Raw genomic sequence first — 24,472 nt, forward strand, 5'->3', positions numbered from 1 at the left:
TAACTTAAAAAATATAAAAATATAAATTATATTTTTTATTTTTATTGATAAAAATATAAATTTTGTGATAAAAAAGTTGTTTTAAAAAATTAATTATAATTTTTTTATGTAAACAGTTATTTTTATTAATATTTTATTATTAAATAAAGTTTTCTTTGACAAGATGAAACAATTGAACTAAAAGTAGAGAAGTTGTAAGAGTAGATACAGTTCTCACAGTTAACTGAACTGTAACTGTTATCAGTTCAGTTTTTAAAAACTGAACCATAAGATAGTATACTGAACTGTTACTAGAAATTGATCAGTTATTTTTAGTACAATATAGTACAGTTAACTGCAGTACAGTAGAGATCAGTTTTTTTTGCCCAGGCCTAATTACAGATAAGATCAAATTTATAATATATATATAAATGAGATTGATTTGCAAACTTCATCTTACAAACCGATTTTGTAGAGTTGATTTAGGCTTAAAACTCATCTTCTAACATTCATCAAATTTAACTAATTTTAATAAGTTATATTAAATTAATTGGAATTGTTTTGAGTGTGGGTTAAGAATTACTGTTAAACATTTTTTCACATTTTTTTTCTTGATTGACTTTTGTTATATATAATATTGAATCCAATTCTTTTACATCATCAATATTCTAATCGATTAGGAATCATAATAAAATTTTGAATTCACAAAAATTATTTAAATATATATTATTTATTTTGATTTAGATTATTAACGTGTTATTTTAGTTTGTTTATAAACTTGTTTGAAAAACAACATATATCACTACCTTATGATTGTGCGCGTTGGTAAACATATATAATTGCCTGAGAACCCAATATTTAGTAGGAAAAATTGTTGTACTAGATGTATTACATAAAATGAATTGCTCAATTAACTTAGATATAAATTAAAATAGTGTTTTAATAGACATTATACTTGGTTTAAAAAAAGAGTACGTATGATATTTAGGGTAATCTTCTTTTAGAAAAAATAGTTAATGAATAACCTGAAAATAGAAAAGTTGTTTGATGTAAGTTGTTTGTTGAAACTTGAAAGCTATGAAGTTATGTATATTGTTGTTCAAGAAATCCATAACTAAAAAGTCATATAAAATAATATATTTATGAATTTTTCTTATATAATTTTTTATTTCATAAATTGAAATATAGTTGTAGGTAGAGACATCAAAGTAAGTTTGACCAACAAATATTGAACTAAAAAGTTTGTAAAGTAAATTAAATCAGATTAAAAAAATGGTGAAGGTTATTTTTTGTGCTCCCCATCTTGTTTGCAATTTAAATGAACAATTATATTTTAAAAATAATATTATTTAAAAAATACACATATTGTAACTTATATTTATTTATATTTTAAATTATTATACCTGAAATTAAAGTCTGACTTCAATAATTTATGTTAAATTTAAAAATATATCTTTATATTTAAATTTATTATAAAAATTTTGAACTTTTTAAAGCAAATCAAAATGTTTTGTGGATACAACGTTGAGTTCAACTAGTAAAAAAATGTTGCCAGCTTAAAATTTTAAAATCAAGGAATACAAATTTAAAACTTTAATTACATCTTGTAGGACTTTATTTGGTTGGGAGAAATTCATTTAAGATTCCTCACTTTTTTTTCATAATCCAATTCATTTATATATTTTTACATTTGTGAAGTTTGAAGTTTGAATGTGAAAAGATTCACACCTAAATAAAATATAATTGGAAATCTGAATAAATATAAGTATAAGTAAATTAAGTATAAATGAGTAAGTAAATAAAATTTATAAATTTATTATCTTAAATATTTAGATTGAGAGTAGTGTCATTTTAAATTGAGTTAATGTTTCATTGGTGTTTTTTTCACCAATATTTTTTCTTTGAAAACCCTATTAATAGTATTAAAGTCTCGTTAATCTTGATGACATACAATTTTTATGTATATTGAATTTATGTTTTATTGGTGTTGTTTGTTTTGTAATCATTCTTCGACACATCCATCAATTTTATATTAAATTAAAAATAAATATTTTAAAATTTCTTAAGTATGCTATTTGTTATTATTATTATTATTTGAATCTTAAGAATAATTTTCTAAAATTTTAGTCATTGTAAAAATCAAATATTATTAAATCAGAAAGTATACAATATATTTTTTAGGAATTGTGTGAATATTAAATAGTTTTAATGCTAATTATTTATGTCGTATCGTATGGTCCAAATTTCTTCATGTCACTCTCACAGTAAGTACAGGGAAGTTTACTAATACTTTTTCTATCACCTCTTTATAACTGTCTCACTCTAATTAACTGAAACTAATTAAAAATCATAATTTTGGTGGTGACGTAGATTATTGTTGACTGAAATTAATATATTTATATATATTGAATTTATAACTACAATTGTTTTTGGATTTGCTTCTTGTTTGATTATAAAGAAATCACATGCTATGGAGAATGTTTATGATATGATAATTCCAATCTTTTCCGAATTATAAAAAAGTATATTGCCATTAAGAATTATGAAAAATTTTGTTTTTTAAGTCACTCCAATTATTTCTCGTCACTGCTAATAAAGAAAAGTTTTCAAATATTTTAATTTCTTAAGTTATAAATGTGTATTTTTAAGATAAAATAATAACATAATTATCAAACTACAACATAGTATAATTATGTATTGTTATCTAATATAGGTGACTTTGTTTTGGTTGGTCATCATTAATAAGATTATTATTATAAGTTAGAAGTAATAAATAATAACTGCAGTTATTTGAAATACTTAAAACAATGTTTTTAACCTAAATTGTCGTTGTAAGTAAAGTGAAAACTTTTTTGTTATTATAAATAAAGTTATTGACTCGTTTTCTTATTTTGCTCCTTACAATTTACAGAAGCTACGACAGCAGTTTGGTACAGAAAGTTTAAATTTGAAGGGACAACCTAACAACACAACAGATACTCTCCAATCACTCCTATGAATTGTCATTTGTCGGCACACGCTCAGATTATTCACTCCTTTGACCATCAATTGACATCAGTTAACGATGTTCCTTGCGTAAAAAAAGTCATCCTTTGAAAGTGAAAGAAGGTAACGTTATTTTCATTATATAATTTCATTTTATATTCTCTCTATCTCCCTCTTCCATGTAATGAATATTAACGAGTTTGCTAATAGTTAATTAACGAGGCGATTAAATTATTACATATTTACTGTACTAAAAAACTATAGAGACCATCTATATACTTATCTTTTAGGGTGTGTTCGTTTGGTAGGATTTGGGGGAAATGATTTGAATGAATTTGAATGGATTTGAAGATAATTTTTTTGTTGTTTTTTTTAAGTAGATTTGTGGATAATTGAGAGTAGATTTGAGGATAAAGTTTGTGAGAATTAGTGTAAAATTGGATTGATATGACAAATTTAAAAAATTAGTTTAATTGATAGAAATTGAAGATTATCAAAATATCCCTAATTATTAAAGTAATATAAAATGTTATTTTTTAATATTATATTTAATGGTAAAAATGTTTATAAAAAGTAAAAAAAATAACATTAATTATTAAATTTAATTTTAAAAATGTAAAAAAATTATAATTTAATAAAATAAAATTATTTTAAATTTAATATTTTTTGTAATATAATTTAATAATAAGTATTTGATAATTATATTATTATTATTATTATTATTATTATTATTTATGTTTATTACTCTCAACAACATCAATAATTAAACCCAACCACCAAAACCTAATTCAACGTAATTCAATTAGGAAACAAACAATCTTTCAATTCCATGGAGGAACATGGTCGGCGATGGCATCATAGGGTGGGGGATCTGCCAAGGATTGAAGAAAAGGTTCTGAATCTGTGGTTTGACTCCATCCGCTTCCTCTTCCTGTCGTCTATGGCTGGATCTCCTCCCTCCGACGATCTTGAACTTGCAGGATGCTGAATTGAAGCCATTGAATTTGAAATTGGTGGTTTTTGCCAAGGTTAGGGAAATTAGCCTTTTGTAGATCTAATTAATTGTCAGAAATTCGAAAAAATATGGGGTGCAATGAAGAAACTGGGAGATTGAGAGGGAGTTCATTAGAAGATGTAGATCAGTAGAGGAAGATGACTGAGAAGGAGTGGAGGAGGCATGGGTTCGCCAGGGTCATAGAAATTTCGTAAAGATTAAGGGTAAAAATGATATTTCACAGTGAATCAGCCCAAATCTTCGCAGATCAGCAGGATACAAAATATTCCCATATCTCGCAAATCATCGCAAACCTTTCTTCGCAAATCCTTTCATGTGAACACATTTTAATCGCAAATCATCTCTCGCAAATCTTCGTCTACAGTAATTTCCTCACAAGCGAACACAACATTAGAAAGAATTCACCATCTTCTTTATTAATCTGGAAATTGGGGCCATATATAAATCTAACAAAGTGCCTAATTGTTGATAATATAATTTCAAGCTGCAACCAAGAGACTTTAACATGGTTCCAAAAAATACTTATTACAACATACTAAATTCACTTCTATCTATCTATTGTATGCTAAACTAACCTCAATTTATCATGATATTCAAATAATATTATTTATTGTTAAGTTCATAAATATGTTTATTTATTTTTTCATTTCACTTAAAAATTTTATGCACTATATGATACATGGTCGAAAAACCTTCAGTCCTATTAATAATGATCTTTTTAAGACAAATGATTGTTCAACACATATTACATCTCAACTACCATATACCAACTACCTTGTATTCAATAGAGGTTGCATGCCGACGACTAGATGTCGGTTACCTTATAAAGATTATAGTTGTCAACCGAAAACTGAGAATTGCTTGTCGAAGGTTAACATCTTTTTGCCAAAAGAGTAACAACAATATGTTACATGACGAGTGTCGAGTGCCAATTGCCATGTGTCGGGTTTTGAGTACTGTGTACACCAACCAAATACAAAGCACCATCTATTAATAGAGATGATCCTCCTAATCATGGGTTACATGTTGCCTTGTTGGAACTTGGTGTTATCTACCAGCATCTAACCATGTTTGTTGAAGATATTGATTATCCACGAGTTAACCAAAACTAGCTACATACCATAATAGGTAAAATGATCATTAGACTAATGGGCCAATGGGCCCATATCCTAGCCCATTTAGGTAAAGGTCCACGATTAGTAAAATATTCCTATAAATACAATGTTAATCATGTTTTGACTTTACTTTTGACATTCATTGTGTTTTGACCAAACTCTTCGAATTAATTTGAACGTTTAAGAATTTTCTAAAGACACAACATTCACTCGTTCTATAGAAGACGAGTACTAGAAAGACGAAAGAGAAATGTAAATGAAGAGTGTATAGAAGCAGTTTGTAAAGTAAAAAACTCTTTACATATATCTCATTAACTCTATAAATATATGCAGATACTATAAATAAACATTATTGATAAAACATATAATAAGAAATCGTAAAATGGATTATCCCACACTTGCATACCTTTTGATGTGTTAGATAAAAAAAAAAGAAATACGATAATTTTGACATTCTCATCCCATGATTAAATATTTAAGAAATATTTAGTATTACTTATTAAAAATGACTAGCACAAGTCGAATAGAAACTTATGCATCACACTACTTATTTAATACTTTCAATTAAAAAAAATTGTTTTGTTACTTGGTGAAATATTTTTGGAGAAATATCTTCTAATCTTTCTCAAAACTACAAGACCTATAATTATTTGTGAATATTTTATACTTTACTTTTTTTATAATTTTTAATAAAATTATTTAAAAATAAATCAATTTATTACATAAAATAATTCATTTTAAAATACAATTCAAATCAAACTACTCACTAAAATTTTAATATAAATAAACTTGATTTTTATAAAAGAAACGAGATTAAATGAATAGTAAAAAATATGTATTTTAAAAAATTAATCTTTTCAAAAATAATTTTAACTTGATATATCTAACTAAAAAAATATTAATATATAAAGTTAAATTTTAAACCTTTTTCAATGATTAATATATATTTTATTCATAATATTTATTTTGTTAATAATTTTTTTTTGATGATTTAATTTTTAAAAGAAATCAATCAAATAAAAATTATTGATAAATAAATATTTATATTTGTTATAAGTAAGAATCTATTACAAATTTTTATTTATTATCTATCACAAATTACTTATATGTATTTACAAAAATGATTTTTTTTTTCATAATATGATTTAAAATATTCTAATTAGAATTAATAACATTTAGAATAAGAATTAAGAATAAATTTTAAATTTAACTTAATTTTATAAAATTAATTTATAAAATAAAATTTATACATTTAATTATATTATAAATTAATTTTATTTTAGTTGATGTGATTAATAAATAAAAATTTTATTAAAATACAGAGACATAGAGTGAACAAGGAGTTAAGAGTATAAAAGTTGTGAGTGTGGTTTCACCATGATTGGGTGTTGGGTGTTGGCAATGGTATAAGTATAAATATAATAATAATAATTAGGTATGGCCCATTAAAGTTGCTTTGGTTTGTGGTGCATCTAACAGTGGAGGTAGCTCCATAATCTTAAAGTCAGTTTCCCTAGGACCGTATGAAATGCAATTAATAATATGAGCAGAGGAAAGTAAAAGCAGACAGATATCCCCAGAGAAGACCCTAATTATAAGCTGTTTCAATACAAATAGGATCACTATAACCATGCTTTTAAGCTTTAATTCCAAACTTCACCACCACACACTCATTAATCAATTTTAACTCTCTTAAAATCCACCATTTCAAAATTCTCCAAATTGGAAAACCATCATTGACGGGACACTTATTTTAAGGACATGTCCCTCATTTTAAGGCCTTCAACCTTTTAAAAGACTCCTTGGCCCGAAGGATCTTATCTATACATTGCTTTTAAGTCAAATCTAATTTAAACTCCGTTAATAAATATGTTAATAATGATTTCTGTAAAAATTTGTCTCTGTTGGGAAAAACAAAACTTCAAAGACACTTCTTAAAGTTTTCAACAACTAAACAAATCTTAATCGGAGTGATTACTTAAAAAAGATTAAATCGAGTTGAGACCAGTTTACTAAGTAATTAATGCCTTGCATTGGAGAATTTATTAAGTTGTATCGGAAAAACCCATTCAAAGTTGTTTAATTATTAAATTAAAGGGAGAAAGTTAAAGAAACAAATTGCCAGTTTATTTAGGGTGGTAAGTAATAAATTTGAAAAAGGAAAAAGGCAAAGGAGAAGTTGAATTTTGATTAAATAGGTTGAAACAAAAGATATGGTAGTTTGTAGTAAAAAGTTTGGGTGTATATTCTTATTCTGATTAGTTGGTATATTAATTAGTGCAAAAGCTTTGTTGAGCGTGAAATGAAGAAGAAGAATCCATGGCATAAATGTTGGGTAATAATTTCCACAGTCCTTCGTGAGGTAAAAGTAAATTTGGAAAATGCGACCCCACCTATTCGGGGTCTGGGTCTATTTTTTGTGCTGGTGGTGCTAGTTTTGATGGTATGGTGAGGGAGCATAAAATTAAAATCTCTCTTTCTCTCTCTCTCTTTCTCTTTCTGTGGTTATGAGCAGTGGAAGAAGGAGTTGTTTATAATTTGAAAACTTGAAGGCAGGCAACAAAGTAGTAGTAGGGTGTTCTTCTTTGTAGTTCTTCTGTTTTGTATGGACATGAGGGGATATTCAGTTTCCTGGACAAAACATAAGAAAGAGCCATATTTTGCAGCTCGTCACACAAGAAGACAAGAACAATGCATACAAGCAAATGATGATACCCCAGAAGAAACAAGTTTACTAAATCATTCCCTCAAATTGGCTCTTTCCACTTCCCAAAATACTCTACTGCCTACGCTACCTGCCTTTGTTGCTTTCCTCCTACTTGTTACTTCAATTGGCACAGCATTTTCTCACCCCATTGCCTCCAATTCACCATTGCCACCACCCTCTCACCCCATTCTTAACAACACTTTCAGACCACCTCCGCTGTTGAAAAAGTTGAGGAGAATCAGAGCTCATCTCAACAAGATTAACAAGCCTCCTGTTAAAACAATTCAGGCATTTTTTTTACTTTGCCTTTACAATCACCCTACTGCATTCCCCTTCTCCCCATTCACTGATCTATGTTTCTGTTCCTTTCTTGCAGAGTCCAGATGGGGATTTCATAGATTGTGTTTTGTCTCATCAGCAACCTGCTTTTGACCACCCTCTGCTCAGAGGGCAAAGACCATTGGTAATTTCATCCAACTCAACCTAAGGAATATCACTTTCCTTTCAATTCATAAATGCATCCACATTCCTCTGGAGAAGCTGGAATTCCTATTTAGCCAGTACTCATCTTTTTATTCTAAAGGTTTGATTTTTTGGATTGAATTTTATTTGAGAGACTGAGAAAGTAAGAGGCTTAAGGTTTACAGGATCCACCGGAAAGGCCAAAGGGCCACCCCAATGGGGAAAAAGTCATAGAGAGCTTTCAGCTTTGGTCTGATTCTGGTGAAATATGCCCTGAAGGAACTGTTCCGATCAGAAGAACAACTGAACAAGATTTTCTACGAGCAAGCTCCATCAGAAGATTTGGAAGAAAAGTACGGAGGGACTCAACTGGCACTGGTCATGAGGTTAGTGCTTACAAACGTAATTTGCTTTTTGAAATTTCATTGCCAATCCAATCCTTTTCCGGCTACTGTTTACGTTTCTCAGAATGCTTTACTTTCAAAGGAAACTCTCTGCTCTTATTTTCTCAGCATTGCGTTCATTTCAACCGTTTTTCTTTACCATAAAGAAAAGAACAACCCTGTTTTTCTTTATTCATCAAAATTAAACATGGATTGGAAAAACGAAGACATTGAAGGGACTCCACTTTCCAAAGTTTGCCTCCTAGGTGCAGCAAAAAGTAACGTGGAAATCATTATGCCGCATGCAATTTTTTTCCAGAGGGAGCTAAAAATTGAAAAAAATAAAAGTCCGAAGCACCCTTTAGGAAAAATCGTTCATTCTTATGCACGCATATGTGTAGCTTCTGCTGTAATTTTGATTTTTGACACACAACCTGTTGCAGCATGCAGTTGTTTTTGTAAACGGAGAGCAATACTACGGAGCAAAAGCAAGCATAAATGTATGGACACCCAGCGTAACCGATCCATACGAATTCAGTTTGTCACAGATATGGGTTATTGCTGGATCTTTTGGCAATGATCTGAATACCATAGAAGCTGGATGGCAGGTATGTCAACATCAAATTGTCCAAAAATTCACATCCATCCATGTTTTGTAGTGAAGGTGTTGAAGAATGTACTAGGATTACGTTTGTCTTTATCATTTGCTTTGGTTTTCAGTCCTTCGATTTCTAGCTAAGTAACAAGCATACTTTCCTTCAGGTAAGTCCTGAGCTATATGGAGACAACTATCCTAGGTTCTTTACTTATTGGACAGTAAGTAATGCACGTTTCTTTTTTTCTTCTTCTGTTTCTTTTTTACCCTCATTTCTTTAACATCTTACATTATGTGCTATCTGACAGACGGATGCATATCAAGCAACTGGATGCTACAATTTACTATGTTCAGGATTTGTCCAAACTAACAACAGGATAGCAATAGGGGCTGCAATCTCCCCAAGATCCATCTACAATGCCAGACAATTTGATATTGGCTTAATGGTTTGGAAGGTGAATCTTTTTCTTTTTCTTTTTCCTTTTTCCTTTTTCCACAAAACAATTCATCAACTAAGTCAACCAAAAAGAAAACACCAATTAAGGAGAAAATAGGGTCCTTTTAACACAAAAGGCTGAACGGTTTAGATGGTGGTTTGTTGTTAATTGGAGCTTTTATGCTTTTCAAACCACAACTTGTTAATTACTTTGAGAAAAAAAAAAGGGTTAAACATGCATAATCAAAGTAAGAGTAAAGAAAATCATATCCAAGTGAGGCAATAATTCGCTTACTTGTTTTCTGAACCTTTTCTTTTGAATTTTCTGCATGTTATTGTTATTCAAATGGAAGATTCCCTTGCTTTCCTTGTACTAGTGTCCTTCATGGGGTCGACTCTAGCCGAGCCTTTTCCTTTCCTTCCTTTATTAAAGCAATGTTTCGCGGCTCGGGCTTTTCTTTTTTATTTTGGTTTTGCTCTAACTGGCATCTCGATTTGTCTCACCACTTGTTTTTCCTCAATTTTACTCTCCTCCAATAATATCATTAAAAATGGTAACCAACCACTTTATACTAGTGAGACACGCATTGATTAATTAAGCCGTAAGGGGAAATTTTTGGTGTTTGCATTTATGCCAACACATTAATGTAGGTTAGACAGTTGGAGTCAAGCTGTAACAAAGTAACATGCATTTTCTTTTGCTGAAATAATTCCAAGATACCATAATGAAAATCTGTGTGTATAGGACCCAAAGCATGGACATTGGTGGCTGGAATTTGGGTCGGGGCTACTTGTTGGGTACTGGCCAGCATACTTGTTCAGTCACTTGAGAAACCATGCTAGCATGGTACAATTTGGAGGAGAAATAGTGAATTCTCGTTCAAGGGGCTACCACACTGGCACTCAAATGGGTAGTGGCCATTTTGCAGAAGAAGGGTTTAGAAAAGCAGCCTATTTTAGAAACTTGCAAGTTGTGGATTGGGACAATAACTTGCTTCCTCTTTCAAATATTCACCAATTGGCTGACCATTCCAATTGCTATGACATTAGGGTGGGATCAAACAATGTTTGGGGAACTTACTTTTATTATGGAGGTCCTGGAAGGAACGTCAGATGTCCATGAAGATTATATATATATATATATAGTTCCTATTACACAGGCTTCTCTGCTCTAAATATATGATATTCTTTTTATTTTATCCCACTTTTTTCTTTTCTTTTGGGGATTTTTGGTTTCATTATAAGCTTCACATGGTTTGGCTATATTTGTTAATTTTGGTTTTGGGTTAACAGGTTAGAGACAGTTTGTTCCGTTGTTAGAGATTATGTAAATCCACCAAAAATATGTTGTCAGTTTATAACATTAAATTCAGGAGTTCTGCATTCTTCAATTCCTTTGCATTTCAAATAAACTCGAGGCTTGCGCGGGTAATAGTTGACTTTCAATTCGTCAATAAACCTTTAATGCAACTTGTCTTTCCCAGTGAGAATTATATTTTACTGCTAATGAATCCGTCATAGGTGGTTTTGCATGTGGGGGAGCTACAAAGAAGAAAAATAGAAACATATCTCCAAGACTAAATGCGTTCAACCTTCTGTATAGTTATTAACTATCATGAACCTTCTATCTTCTTGGTAAATAAAAAGAGAATATTTAATGTATACGCACTGCAAATAAAATAATTGGATGAACACTAATGCAGTGAAACCAAGAGCAGTTAACAGTGAACCATGTTTTCCCACAAGTAAACTTGAAAAAATAGAATTAAGATAGTGCATATTGGGAAATACAACATACAGCAAACATTTGAATATTGAGGAGGACATGAGATAATGTAATAATAAGTTTTTAAAGAAGAGTTTTCTTGGGAGATATCCATCCTTAGAGAGAATAAATAAATAAGAGAAATGGTTGAAAGCTAACGGTCAACGTCATGATTTTATTAAATCTTAGACCATCCGAAAGTAGACAAGAAGAGAAAAGAAGGGAGCACATGGTGTTGGTAGGCTAGCATTAGGTATTTGCATCCTAGTGTCGAAAATGGATGTTGGTGGAAGTGTGAAGTGACACAGGATATGGATCTTTTGTTTTCAAAACAATAATGATAATAATATTGTGAAGGGTAGAATTGCAAGGCCAGTATAGTAAGTAAGGCTTCCTTGCGTGACAACAAAGCGATCCCCACCACATTCGATTAAAGAATAAAGGACAGTGATGGTCAGAAGCGTATTATGGAACAAACAATTCTTTTTACTATGAGTTAGGCCTTCTTCTGCCTCAATCTGGAAATCCTTATCAAAACATCCTTTGCATATCCTTTGTATTTGTATTCACAACAAAAAAACCAACTGCTACAAGTTTGGCTGCCAGTTGCGCTGTCCCTTTCCGTACAGTTATAAAATTACACTCAACATACTGTATTTATTTAGTATTTTGTTTATATTTATTTAAATTTATATTTAAAAAAAGGAAAAGAAAAATATAATGATTAGTATGTGAAGTGACATGAGAATGGCTTTTTGAGACAGGTGCATCATGTATGTTTCATATGGATATGGCGCCTTTGTTTTTAGAGTGGTCCTTAGTTCTTAACTTTCGACATTTGTTCGTATTCAAGATTATGTTGTATTACACAAAAATCCCTTTCACCTTTAATTTTAATAATTATACTTAACAACTAACAATGTGCTAATCACTATTCAATTCTACGCAACTTCTTTTCGCTTGGTTCGCTATTCTTCAATCAAACATAATGCGTAACTAATATATAGAGTTTGTTTGATTATTTTTTATCAACTCATAATTTAATTTTTTAACTTTAAAAATGATAGTTTTTATATTTTAAATATGTTCATTCTTTTGATGTGTTAAAGAATCATTGGTTTGAATTCAACTTTAAGCCGTTTATACTGTTTGACAATTTTTAGTTTAAATTTTTCTATAAATAAGTAAAACCCAATAAAAATATAAAATAAAATTCTTAAAAAATTATTAAATTATAGAACTTGAGAACTAAAAGATTGCACGTTAATATTTTTAAGAATATAAACATAAAGAGAAAAAATTAACATTAAATGTTTAGTAATTTATCGTTACATTTTACAAATATAATTCAAATTACAATAATAACTAAAAGAAATAAAAACAATACATTTAGCTTGAAGTATAATATAAAATCCAGATATTCATCCTAAAAAAAATACATGAATGAATGTATTTTTATCAACATACAAATTCATTACTTACTATTATCTCAAAATATCAACTAAAAGAAATAAACACAATATATTAAGCTTGAAGTACAATATAAAATCCAGATATTCATCCTAAAAGGAAATTTTATTCGTATGCATAAAACAGAATTAATTTATATACATAGAGATAAATCACAAAATTTTACATTATTATTATTATTATTATTATTATTATTATTATTATTATTATAAAGCACGTATACTTAAAATACAGCATTTTATTTGTATAAGTAATTCATTATAACATATATTAAGATGTTTATGTTTAAATGTTCATGCATAAATTTACTTAATTAAGAAATCATCACTTAATCTCTTATGTTGTGTTTGTTTTGGGTGAAGTTTTGAAAATTAGCGGGTGTTAAGCGTGTTTGTTTTTATAGAAATGCAATGAAACGGCAACGCGGATTTACGATTAATCCTTTTCCATTATACTCGCAAAAATGAAAAAAATGCAAGAAAAAGCCTCGTCGTATCACTGACATTGCTAAATGAATTTTATAATTTTATAAAGCCCATTTAAGAATATTAATAGGTGTAGAAAGAAAAGCTCCTCCTTATGTACAGGCCCAATAATTATGGGTATTCTTCGACCCACTTAACAGAAGCAGAATTAATGGGCTAAGGTTTGACCAAAACTGCAAGCTGCTCTATAGTATTCCTGAATGACTTAAGATGAGACGTTTTTTAACTTAATTAAAATTATTTACTAAAAACATTATTAACTTGTTTGATGTATATGTTTAAGGAATTTTAAGATGTAAAACCACTTCTTAAATTATTATATCAATCTTATTTCATATTTCTTTAATTGGTAATAAAAGTGTTCTATGTAATCTTTGCTTTGATACTATTAAAAATAAATTATTTAAATTTTGAAACACTTTCCATTCTAAAATAATAAGAATTTGGTTGAAATGTTTCATAGACATTATATACATAATATATATTTGGCATGTATGATGATCACTATGTTTAATCCAAAATTCGCTTAAATAAGAAAGGTATATATTTTAGTTGAAATTAATAAAATAACAAAGAAAAACAATGAAATGTTAGAATCGAGTCTAGTATCTAAAATTTGGTCGGAAATTTTGAAAAAGTGGAACCATAGCTTTTTGTTTGTTGTTTCAACGTAGAATTTAAGCCATGAAGGAAGTAAATATAATCCAAATATAGTGTATTATACGTGACTTTAGTGTCCATATTATTCAAAATACTCACTTAGACTATGAACTCCTAATAAAGTTTTAGGAGAATAACATTTATTTTAACACTACTTGTATGCTAATTATTATCTTGTTATTTATAAGTAACATATACTAATATGTAACAATTAATGTTTTAGAGCATACAAAATGTCTTAAGACCATGTCTAACTCAACGTTGGATAAATACTCGTTAGGACATAATAATTACATGAATAATCACGGATTTGAGGGAAAAAAACATTATTTTTACACACTTCAAAGAAAGAAAGAAAAAAAATCCTAATTTATATTTGTATTTGTATTTTTTGTGTATGATAAAATCATTGAGTTGATATATACATAGAAAGTATGAGGTAACGTCATAAAAGGTATGGAAGAGTATATTTCACAAAAGGATTCCTCGTTTACAGTTCATCATATCGATTTGGTTAAGTGAATATATAAATTAGTTTAGAAGATTAACATAAACCTTCTGTTTGTTTAAAAAATTACGAGATTAACATATAAATAAGTTTTAGTCAGTCAAGAATATATAAACCAAATAAAAACATGTAAAAAGTGAGAATAATACCATTTGAGAAAACTCAAGTGATTATAAGATAAACTAAAAAATGAAAAATAAATAATAATTCAATTCATTTTCAGTATTATATTTTTGTATTTTTTCTATAACGTTTATACTTTTTTTTCTAGGTTACACTAATACAAGTTTTTTATGTATGTTATTTTAGATTTTTTTTATGTTGTAGAACATAATTTTGAAAGACGTAAATTTACATTTTTACATTTATAACATATGTAAATTTATCTCTCTTACAAATGTAAGAGACCCTAAATTCTTTTTATTTTATTTTTTTTAAAGAAGACGGAGAAGGAGAAGAAGACAAAATTTGGTGCAGACTTAAAAAAAATAAAAAGAATTTAGAGAATGTTCCTTTTGTAATAAAAATAAATTTACATGTGTTATGAATAAAAAAAACATAAATTTACATACTTTGCAATTAGACATGGATAATAAAGGTTTAAATCCTTTTTTGATCCTCAGGTTAAGGTTTGATGTTCAGTTTAGTTTTCGCTTTTAAAAATGTCAATCTTTAGTTCCTATGATATGAACAACAAATCACTTAATGAAAAAGTTGTTATTTGTTAACCAATATGACTGCATTGATACATTCTTCATATCATATAAACTAAAGATTGACATTTTAAAAAACGGGAACTAAACTAAGACCAAATAAATGTTTAAACCGATAATAAATGTGTATTAGTCACTGGATAGATTATTTGGAGTGGTGAGACTTTATTGATAAGAATGACAGTAAGATATGATTTTCTTATAAAAGACTAATATTGATTATGAAAAATGTAAAATACGCAGAAAGTAAGGATCGTTGACTATAAATATTTATTAACTTTAATGATTATAACAATAATTCAAAATTTACATGGAACAACGTTATCTACTGATATGTTTTTACTTATTTTTATTTTTTCTTTTCTGTTTAGCATGTCATCTTAGATGTGTGGCTTTGTAATGTATCATATTTTTTTTTATTAAACTCGTTATTTATAGATGTTATTGGTCTTCTCTATGCCAAATCAGATCTTTCTGAGTTTTAGAGAAATGAAAAGGATTCAGTGACATGATCATGGAGTTGATAAGTAAGTAATGTATTGATCTTTTTATATATTTTATTGAATTCAATTTACCTAATAATTTTATAAATATTAGAGACACCAACTTCTGGTTCCATGTTTTTGTGATGCAATATATTAAAATGAAATATTTCGAGGTCATCATTGATGTTGTATACTAGATGATGTTTTATAGTAGACAATATCAAATAAATCTATTAATTTCACATGTTTTAGGTATTAATATACATTTTTACTTCTTTATGATCAATAGGTTTTCTAATAATAAATAAAATAGTAAATTGTTTTTAAACTCAAAGGTTTATTCATCGGAAACTAAGTATGTTTTCTTTTCCAATTTCATCTCATATTATGCATTATAAACTTTTATTCAGGAATTGATTTTTGCAACATGTTTTGTGCACGTCTAACAAAGTGATATTTGATGAATCTATACCCTCAAGATGATTATTAGAAAGAATCGTTATAAAAGTGTTCAATTTTTTTATTTTTATTGAATGTCAGATTTAAACTAATATTTAAATTTTTAATAATTTTTAAGTGTGAATCTCTTTGTATTAATACCTCTTTATTGAGTTTTCACATTTCATAAACCATGATTATCATCTATTTATAAGGTTGTTTATCTTAACGGAACATATTTATTTTATTTTTTGTCAAAAGACCTTGTTACAGGAATTCATTTCATCACACTAAGGTCAACCATCAAATTTAATTTTACTAATAAGTCTGTTGATCACTAAAAATACATAACACTAATAAAACATAAGTTCAATTCACATATAAAAAATTAGTATCATCTTCAATGAAAAGTAAAAAAGTCGTATTTCATTATGAACTAAAAAGGAAGAAATACATATTTATTATTGATTAATCAAAATTAATATTTTTATGAGGTTAGGTTACAAGCAAGAAAAGTAAGAATTTGAATATCATACATCATATCACTAATAAAAAAAATTCAAAATCATTTAATATGTTTCGACTTAAAAAAGAAAACCTTTCAAAACAATTATATTTTTTAAATTTTTTGCAAACTTATAAACTTCAGTTCAAGTTTTATTATCTTTATTTTTCAATTTTTTTTATTACTTTTGACTTCTATTAAAAATTGAAGCAAATAGTCCTTATTTATTTTTATTTCATTTATATATGTTTTGGTTGAAAAATCAAAATATAATGTAAAAAAAGTTGATATCAAAATCCTTTACAGCACTAATATTTATTCTAATTACAAAAATAAATTTCCTTAAAAGTAATCAAATATTAAATATTTCATTCAAGATTTCCTTTCATCATATTGTTTTCTTGTGCTTATTTACATATGAAGAGTTGATATTTTTTATTGTAAGATATTTAAAAATTTAGTAACAGTTTATTAAATGCAATTTATAATGTTGAATTGTTTCTAGTTTATTATATTTTAAAATTGTTATTCATTGTATTCTTTAAATATTTGTGTTTTTATATTATGTATATTAATTTACTTACTGGTTACTTTCATGTTGTATCGTGTTATTTATTTAATTGTTTTTTACATGCAAGGCACAAGGCACAAGGTCATTTCCAAAAGGTGCCTTTTGATATGGGACTTTATGGTTAAGCATTTCCATCAAACTTTTGTGCTTGTCAATTATTTCCCTCTTATTACGACAAAGTATATATTACTTTGATTTCAAGATCTAAGATGGTGTCCTAAATTCAAGTGTTTGTTGAATTGAAAGGAGAATTTAAACTGTTAAAAATAATTTTGGATGAAATTGAGATAGGCATGGTCCACGTATTCAATAAAAAAAACTATGGTTAACGGCCGACATAGAATTTAAGGTTTAAATAAGAGAGTTTCCTTGGTCGCTACTGAAAGTCAATCATAGCCCACATAATTATGATGATAGAATAATAATATCATGAGTTACTTTTGCATTCATTTCACATAAAATATAAAAGTAAAATAATTCAAAAAATATAAAATTTTGTAATATTTTTAATAAAAAAGTAAAAGATAAAAAAAATAATATTAAATAAATATAAAAAATTTAAATATATCAAATAATTATGATAATTTTGTAGATATTTCTCGATTTGAGGCCAAGATAAAAATGATAACTTTATCTACCCTAAGAGGGTATGACCCATGATCCTCACTAAGTAATTTATTTTGCTCGCACTTTTTCGGAATGTTAATTTACACTTTTTGGGCTATACACGTAATGTGAAAATCTCTCCATTAAATGACACATGCATGTAATGCCTAACTTTTTTTTTAGGAAAAATAAAATTACAAGTAAACTATAAATTACTTGGTTGTCATTTTCATTATTTGATGGAAGCTCGCATATGTAATTTGTTCTTTTCTCTTTAAAGCAATACATGAAAGATCCCATGCATGGGGGGGCACAGCCAGAGTCTGAGGTACAGATTGATCTGCATGTGCAGCTGTTAAGCACCATTAAAATGGCACCCTCTGGTGAAAGGAAACTTTTTTTTTTACAGTCTTGAAATAATGCTGAAGGATGAAAAATTGGAAAAATTATTTGAAGATAAAAGCGAGGAAGAAACGCAGCACATTACCCTGGTCGCATTTGGTGTGTTGATGAGACGATGGTCGTGTGTTGTCAGCTACTGAAAGCAAAGGCAGTTGCTATAGGGTGTAATGGAAAGGAAAGGGTTATGTGCGGAAAAGTGATTGGTAATTGCTTGGCCATAAGTGTTCTAGACTTGAATGGAGAATGCTTCTACTTCTCCACATGGTGCGGGCCAAGAAAGTTAGTTGAACGAAAACAAGCCAACTCACTTCCTTTTCCGTAATCAGCAACAATCATAATGGAAGCGAAAGATGGCTCAAAAGGTACCTAGTGATAGTCTACCTTCCTGCTCAACCTGACATCTCCCACTTTTACTCTTTGGCTTTCAGAGTTACACCACACATATTATTGCCCTCTTTTGAAGAATTCATGAAAGCAGCTTCTTATGGAAATCTCTCCCTTTTCATTTTATACCATATAAGGACATGAATGTAGGCCCCCTCATATATTTTACACAACCAGTGCAGTTAAGATGGTGGCAGCAGAAGCCACAGTTTGTGTGAAGTGAGTAATAAAAGAAAAGGAATCATGTCAATCAATTAAGCTTCTGTACACTCATTTCATTTTACCTTTTAGCTTATCCAATCAGTTCCGAAATTACACTGACGTCAACCACTAGTACTAACTAATTAATCAACCAATCAAAATAACTAAAAAGATCTAAATCCTAAAAATATAGTAATTAACATATATGTTTTGTTTTTTTTTTCTGAAATAGAAAGAGGCATTAAATTTGAATGGAGGATTGATTCCTTGAAGGGGGGTAGGGTGCTGCTGAGGAAGAGGAATAAGCAAGGGATGAGGAAGAGTTGGAGGTAGATTGTAGGAGCAACAACTGAGCAGGGGTGACAGAGGAGGAGGAATAGGATGAAGCTTGAGATGTTATGGGTTTGGGCTTGTGGGGCTCAGCGCCTGGTGGAGGATCGTGACGAATTTCTCTCAATAATGCTGCAACATCTTTCATTGTCGGTCGATCCTCTGCACGATTACTTGTGCACAAGAGGGCAATACCAAGTGCTTGTAGCATCTCTTGGATTTGTGTGTCTGGATGGCCTTGGAGCTTGGAATCTAGAACCTGGATCGGGTCCTTCTTGCTCTTGAGGTGCTCCCTGACCCACTGAATAACATGTTGCCCATCCGGGAATGATGGATCCACTGGCCTTTTCCCCGTTATTATCTCCAGTAGGACCACTCCAAAGCTGTACACGTCGCTCTTCTCTGTGATTTTAAGCATGCAAGCATACTCTGCAATATTCCAATCCAACAAAACATTATATACTCTCCACATGTTATCCAGACACAGGTAAGAGACATTTGCTGTCTGTAAAGTGATTCAACAACGATTAATCAAATTAGGTTGGACGCATTCCCTGTGTGTCACTCGTGATCATTTGGCTTTTTTGCCGGCACCATTATGTCTTTCACTTGTCCAAACACAAAGATTACATGTAATTATTATAGATGCATGCAGGGGATTTGTAACTTTGTGCCATCAAGTACATCAGATGTACATGTAATCAAACCCAAAAAGCAACAAATCACTAAACATCAACCATAATGAATGGAAGCCTTCACGATGGATTCCCGTACGGTCCCCATTCACCAACCTTCGTGTGGAAAACTCAAATTCTCACTATCAATTTCAAATTTCTTATCCCGTTAATTTATTTCACCGGTATCATCTAATTAAAATCAACACTCTCCTTATTTACAAATCACTGGGTAAACTTGTTAATAAAAGAAAAATGAATAATTTTTAACTGAAAAAGAAGAAAATTGATTGACTTACCGGGAGCAATGTAACCGTAGGAGCCGGCGAAATGTGGATTAATCGAAAAGGAAGCGTGATCCTCTTCCACGAATCGAGCGAAACCAAAATCCGCCAAACAGGGCTCGTATCTGTCTCCTAACAAAATGTTCTGCGCCTTGACGTCCCGGTGCAAGATAGCAGGCACGCAATCGTGGTGCAAGTAAGCCACGCCCTCAGCCACGCCCAACGCTATCTTGAGCCTCGTCTCCCAATCAATTAATCCTGTGCACCCCTCGTGTAACAGCGTGTCCAGGTTACCATTTGGTAAATAATCGTAAAACAGTAACTTGGTTCTCCTGTTGGCCCCCCAACCCAGCAGCCGCACGATGTTCCGGTGACGGATTCGCGCAAGCGTGGCAATCTCCGACGAGAACGCCGCTGCGGAGAATTTCTCGGACAACCGGAACTTCTTCACCGCCACGGCGAGTCCCGTACTCGACAACTCGACCCTATAAACGACGCCGGATCGGCCTTGGCCGATGACGTTGCCAGCAGTGAGACATTTAGCTACATCAGAGATGGACAGATCGAGTTTCTGGTACAGTGTCACTTCCCAAGGTGGGGCCATGTCCACGTCGCTGTCCTTTCCATCTAGCTCCACGTCGTTTTCGCGGTCCCCTCGCCGTTTCGCTGCGACGACGACATACAGCGCCGCCATGAGCATCAAGCACGCGGTGCACAGCAGGACTACCATCGCCACGCGCGCTACCCTCGCCCGCCGTCCCGACCTTCCGCCGCCGTCGCCACTGCACTCGTTGCCGGAAAAGCACAGCGCTGGGTTCCCCGCCAGCACACTCAGAGGCAGCTTCGCGAAGAAAGGCGTGTCCGGAACTCGTCCCGAGAATTTGTTATTCGAGATATTGAGCACCACCAGATTCTGCAGACCCGCGAGATATTGAATGTTTCCGCTGAGAGTGTTGTGAGATATGTCCAGCACTCCGAGCTTCGACAATCCGGAGAACTCCCGAGGGATCTCGCCGGATAGTTGGTTCAGGCTCAAATTCAGAGCGATTTCCAATGCCGGAATGTTGCCGATGCTGCCGGGAATTTCGCCGGAGAGATTGTTGCTACTGAGATCCAGTAATTGTAATTTAGAACAAGACCCAATTTGACTCGGAATTGAGCCGGAGATTCGATTCTTCGACAAAACTAGCTTGGAGAGCGCGGTGAGTTCGCCGACGGTGGGGTTCAGTATACCTTCGATCATGTTGTCGGAAACATCGAGAAACTGAAGCGAATTAAGCCGACTCAAACTTTCCGGTAGGTTTCCGGCGAGAAAGTTCGAATGTATATCAAGAAATGCGAGATTCCGGCAGCCGGATATCTCCTCCGGGATACCGCCGGAAATCCGATTATTCCCTAGGTCAAGGAAATTCAAATTGTTGAGATTCCCAATCTGCGAGGGAATGTTCCCGGTGATGTTGTTGTCGTTGGCTCGGAATCGAATTAGGGAAGAACAATTCCCAATCTCAGAGGGAATTTTCCCTGAGAGATTATTGGATAGGAGCAAAAGCTTGTTGAGATTCTTGAGCTGGAATATCCCCTTGGGTATGGGACCCGTTAATCCATTCTGTGACAGATCAATAGCCTCTAGGTTTTGACAATTGGAAAGAGAAGAGGGAATGTTACCTTGCAGCTTGTTGTGCCATAAGAACAAGAGCGTTAAATTAGCAAGGTTTCCTAATTCGGAAGGTATGGTACCAGTGATGAGATTGTTGTCAAGCTCCACATGCGTGAGTTGCTGACACTTCCCCAGTTCTCCAGGAATCTCCCCCGAAATCTGGTTTACACTGAGTTGGAGCTCTTGCAATGATGTCAAGTTCCCGAAAGTGTTGGGAATGCTTCCGGTTAGTGAGTTCATTGACACGTCAATCACTGACAGCTTGTCACAGTTGCCAATCTCGGGGGGCAAGGTACCGACTAGGTTGTTCTGCCACAGTAGAAGGTTTTCGAGATTCTTAAGGTTTCCCAACTTGCTTGGTATGGATCCAGTGAGAGAGTTCTCGTAAAGGTAAATGTTTTGGAGCCCTGTGCAATCCCCAAGTTCAGTTGGTATTTCACCGGAGAGTAAGGAAGTGTAAATGGCAATGGTTTCAAGGTTTTTCAGAAGGCCAAGAGTTGGTGGCAGAAAACCTGAGAGGCTTGTTTCAGCAAGACCCAACATCACTAAACTGGAACAGTTGCCAATTTCTTGTGGTAGAGGACCCTCCAAGTTCTTGTTTCCTCCTGCTCTTATCACTTGAAGGTTCTTAAGGTTGCCGATGGTGGTAGGAATTTCCCCGCTGAGTTGGTTGTCATATAGGATCAGTTTCTGCAACTTTGTGAGGTTTCCAATTGCAACTGGAATGGACCCCACGAGATCATTGGAGTTGAGATGGAGTTCCTCAAGTTTAGGCAAGTAACATAGCTCACTCGGTATTTCGCCACTCAAGGCATTGTCACTTAAGTCCAAGTAGCTGAGTTCCACAAGGTAACCTATTTCTTTTGGAATTGAACCCGTGAGATTGGTTCCGGCTAAGATCAGACTGCTTAAGGAAAGCAATGAGGTGAAATCACTGGGCAGTCTTCCAAGCAAATCCACATACCTCAGATCCAGCTGTACTACTTCGTTCTTCGTGTTGCAACTCACTCCATACCAGGTACATGGGGTGTCTTGAACTGGGTCCCAGTTACTCAATACCTCCAGGGACCCGTTCAGGGTTCTCCTCCATGATAGAAGAGCCTCCCCTTGTTGGTTCACTGCAGCAGATGTGAGAAAATGGAGTGGGAGCATAAGGGAAATGCATAAGAAGAAGAGGGTCCATGGATTTACAGGCATTACAACTAAGCTACGAACTCCAATGAAAGAACAGGCAGAAAGGTTTGAGCCTAGGGAGGAACAACGGGAAGGAACCAAATCATGTCTTGTGGGTTACTGTGTTTATAAAAAAAGAGTTATTATATATAAATTAAAATAACCCAGAATCTCCGGATCCAAGAAACAGCTAGGCCATGATGTTTCTGCAGGGAGAAATGGAATTTTAGATGGTTGTCTATAAGTATTTGTTTATGTTGAAGTGGAGTGCAGGGGTGGGTGGGTAGTAGAAGAATTATAACAGTTTAAAATTTTGAGAATGAGTAACATAACAGAGATGGGATGGGTGGGTGAGTGCCTTTCTTTCTAAATTTTGTTTCAATATCAACCGTTTATCTTTTGATGTGGCTTTGTTATAAAATAAGCTCTCATTTTCTCTTGGATTTTTTAGTGACATGGATGAGACGAATTATATCCTAAAAATAAGGGCAGGCTCATTTTGTCTACCACGACAAATTCTGTCCTTGGCCAACTAGTTTTGAGTCTGACTCTCCATTTTGTATTGAAAGGTATATTTAGTTAAATCTAAATATAACCTAATTAGATTTAAGAGCTAATATTTTAGGCTTATGCTATTGATGACCTTATAACCTCTTAATCATGGCCCAAGAGAAACATACGGTTTTCATATGATAACGACAGATTTGATACTCTTCTTTAAACAGGAAATACGTTGGTTTTATATGTAACATCATGTGAAAGTAAATATTCTTATTGCTTAAACTACTTAACTTCTCACTTTCCTTTCTCGTATGAATTTGTTTCCTCATTTCTTCCTATAAAACACTTTTAAATTAATCCATTTTTATTTAATTTTAAGAGAGGGAAGAAAAAAAGAAGAAAACTTCTACACTCTCTGAGAGGGTCTAGAATACTTCTGTTTTGAATTAGCTGCTAGCGTTGCGTTAATCAGAATAAAGCTTTGCCCTTTTTACAACAGGCGGCACAGGATGCAGAGTCTGAATGCAATAATTTATTATCAAAATAATCTTTTTCCCTAGTTTTGAAAGAAAAATGAAACTTTCGAATAAAGGGTCTGTCATAGATCTCAATTAGATTTGAATTATAATTTATTTACACAGAATATGTTTTGGGAGTGGACTTGGATGCTATGGTGCTACACTCTCCTGTGATTCAGATGTTGCTCCTATTTACCCTGTCAAGCATAATTAACTTTGGATCTGATCCATGCTTAAAAAAATAAAACCCTGATAGGATTCTCATTCTCATGAATACAAAAACCTGCTCCATTTCGCAAAACTTGTTCATCCATGATGCGATCTATGACACCCTCCATTTGTCCTGAGAATCTCGCATTATTTAAGATCAAACCCATCTCAAATGACAAACATAAACCAATAGCACCGCTCAAAATTTGTCATGTAAGAACCATACATCCATTTGATCTTTAAACTAACTTGAGT

At 31.8% G+C, this 24,472-nt stretch overlaps 2 protein-coding genes across 2 annotated transcripts; one reads left to right on the forward strand and one right to left on the reverse strand.

Annotated features, from left to right (window-relative positions):
- The first annotated feature begins 7,524 nt into the window (after positions 1–7,524).
- Positions 7,525–11,068, forward strand: LOC106753334. The gene is made up of 7 exons (XM_014635135.2): positions 7,525–8,089; positions 8,178–8,264; positions 8,449–8,649; positions 9,090–9,254; positions 9,409–9,462; positions 9,550–9,696; positions 10,423–11,068. Exons 1-7 carry the CDS (start codon positions 7,700–7,702, stop codon positions 10,798–10,800), a joined length of 1,422 nt encoding a protein of 473 aa, XP_014490621.1. The 5' UTR covers positions 7,525–7,699; the 3' UTR covers positions 10,801–11,068.
- Positions 11,069–18,896: 7,828 nt separating this feature from the next.
- LOC106753326 (LRR receptor-like serine/threonine-protein kinase) lies at positions 18,897–23,366 on the reverse strand. The gene is made up of 2 exons (XM_014635126.2): positions 20,174–23,366; positions 18,897–19,629 (listed from the first exon to the last, which is right to left on the reverse strand). Exons 1-2 carry the CDS (start codon positions 23,010–23,012, stop codon positions 19,112–19,114), a joined length of 3,357 nt encoding a protein of 1,118 aa, XP_014490612.1. The 5' UTR covers positions 23,013–23,366; the 3' UTR covers positions 18,897–19,111.
- Positions 23,367–24,472: the final 1,106 nt, after the last annotated feature.

The sequence above is a fragment of the Vigna radiata genome, unplaced genomic scaffold (assembly GCF_000741045.1).
Source record: "Vigna radiata var. radiata cultivar VC1973A unplaced genomic scaffold, Vradiata_ver6 scaffold_223, whole genome shotgun sequence".
NCBI classification, from domain to species: Eukaryota; Viridiplantae; Streptophyta; class Magnoliopsida; order Fabales; family Fabaceae; genus Vigna; species Vigna radiata.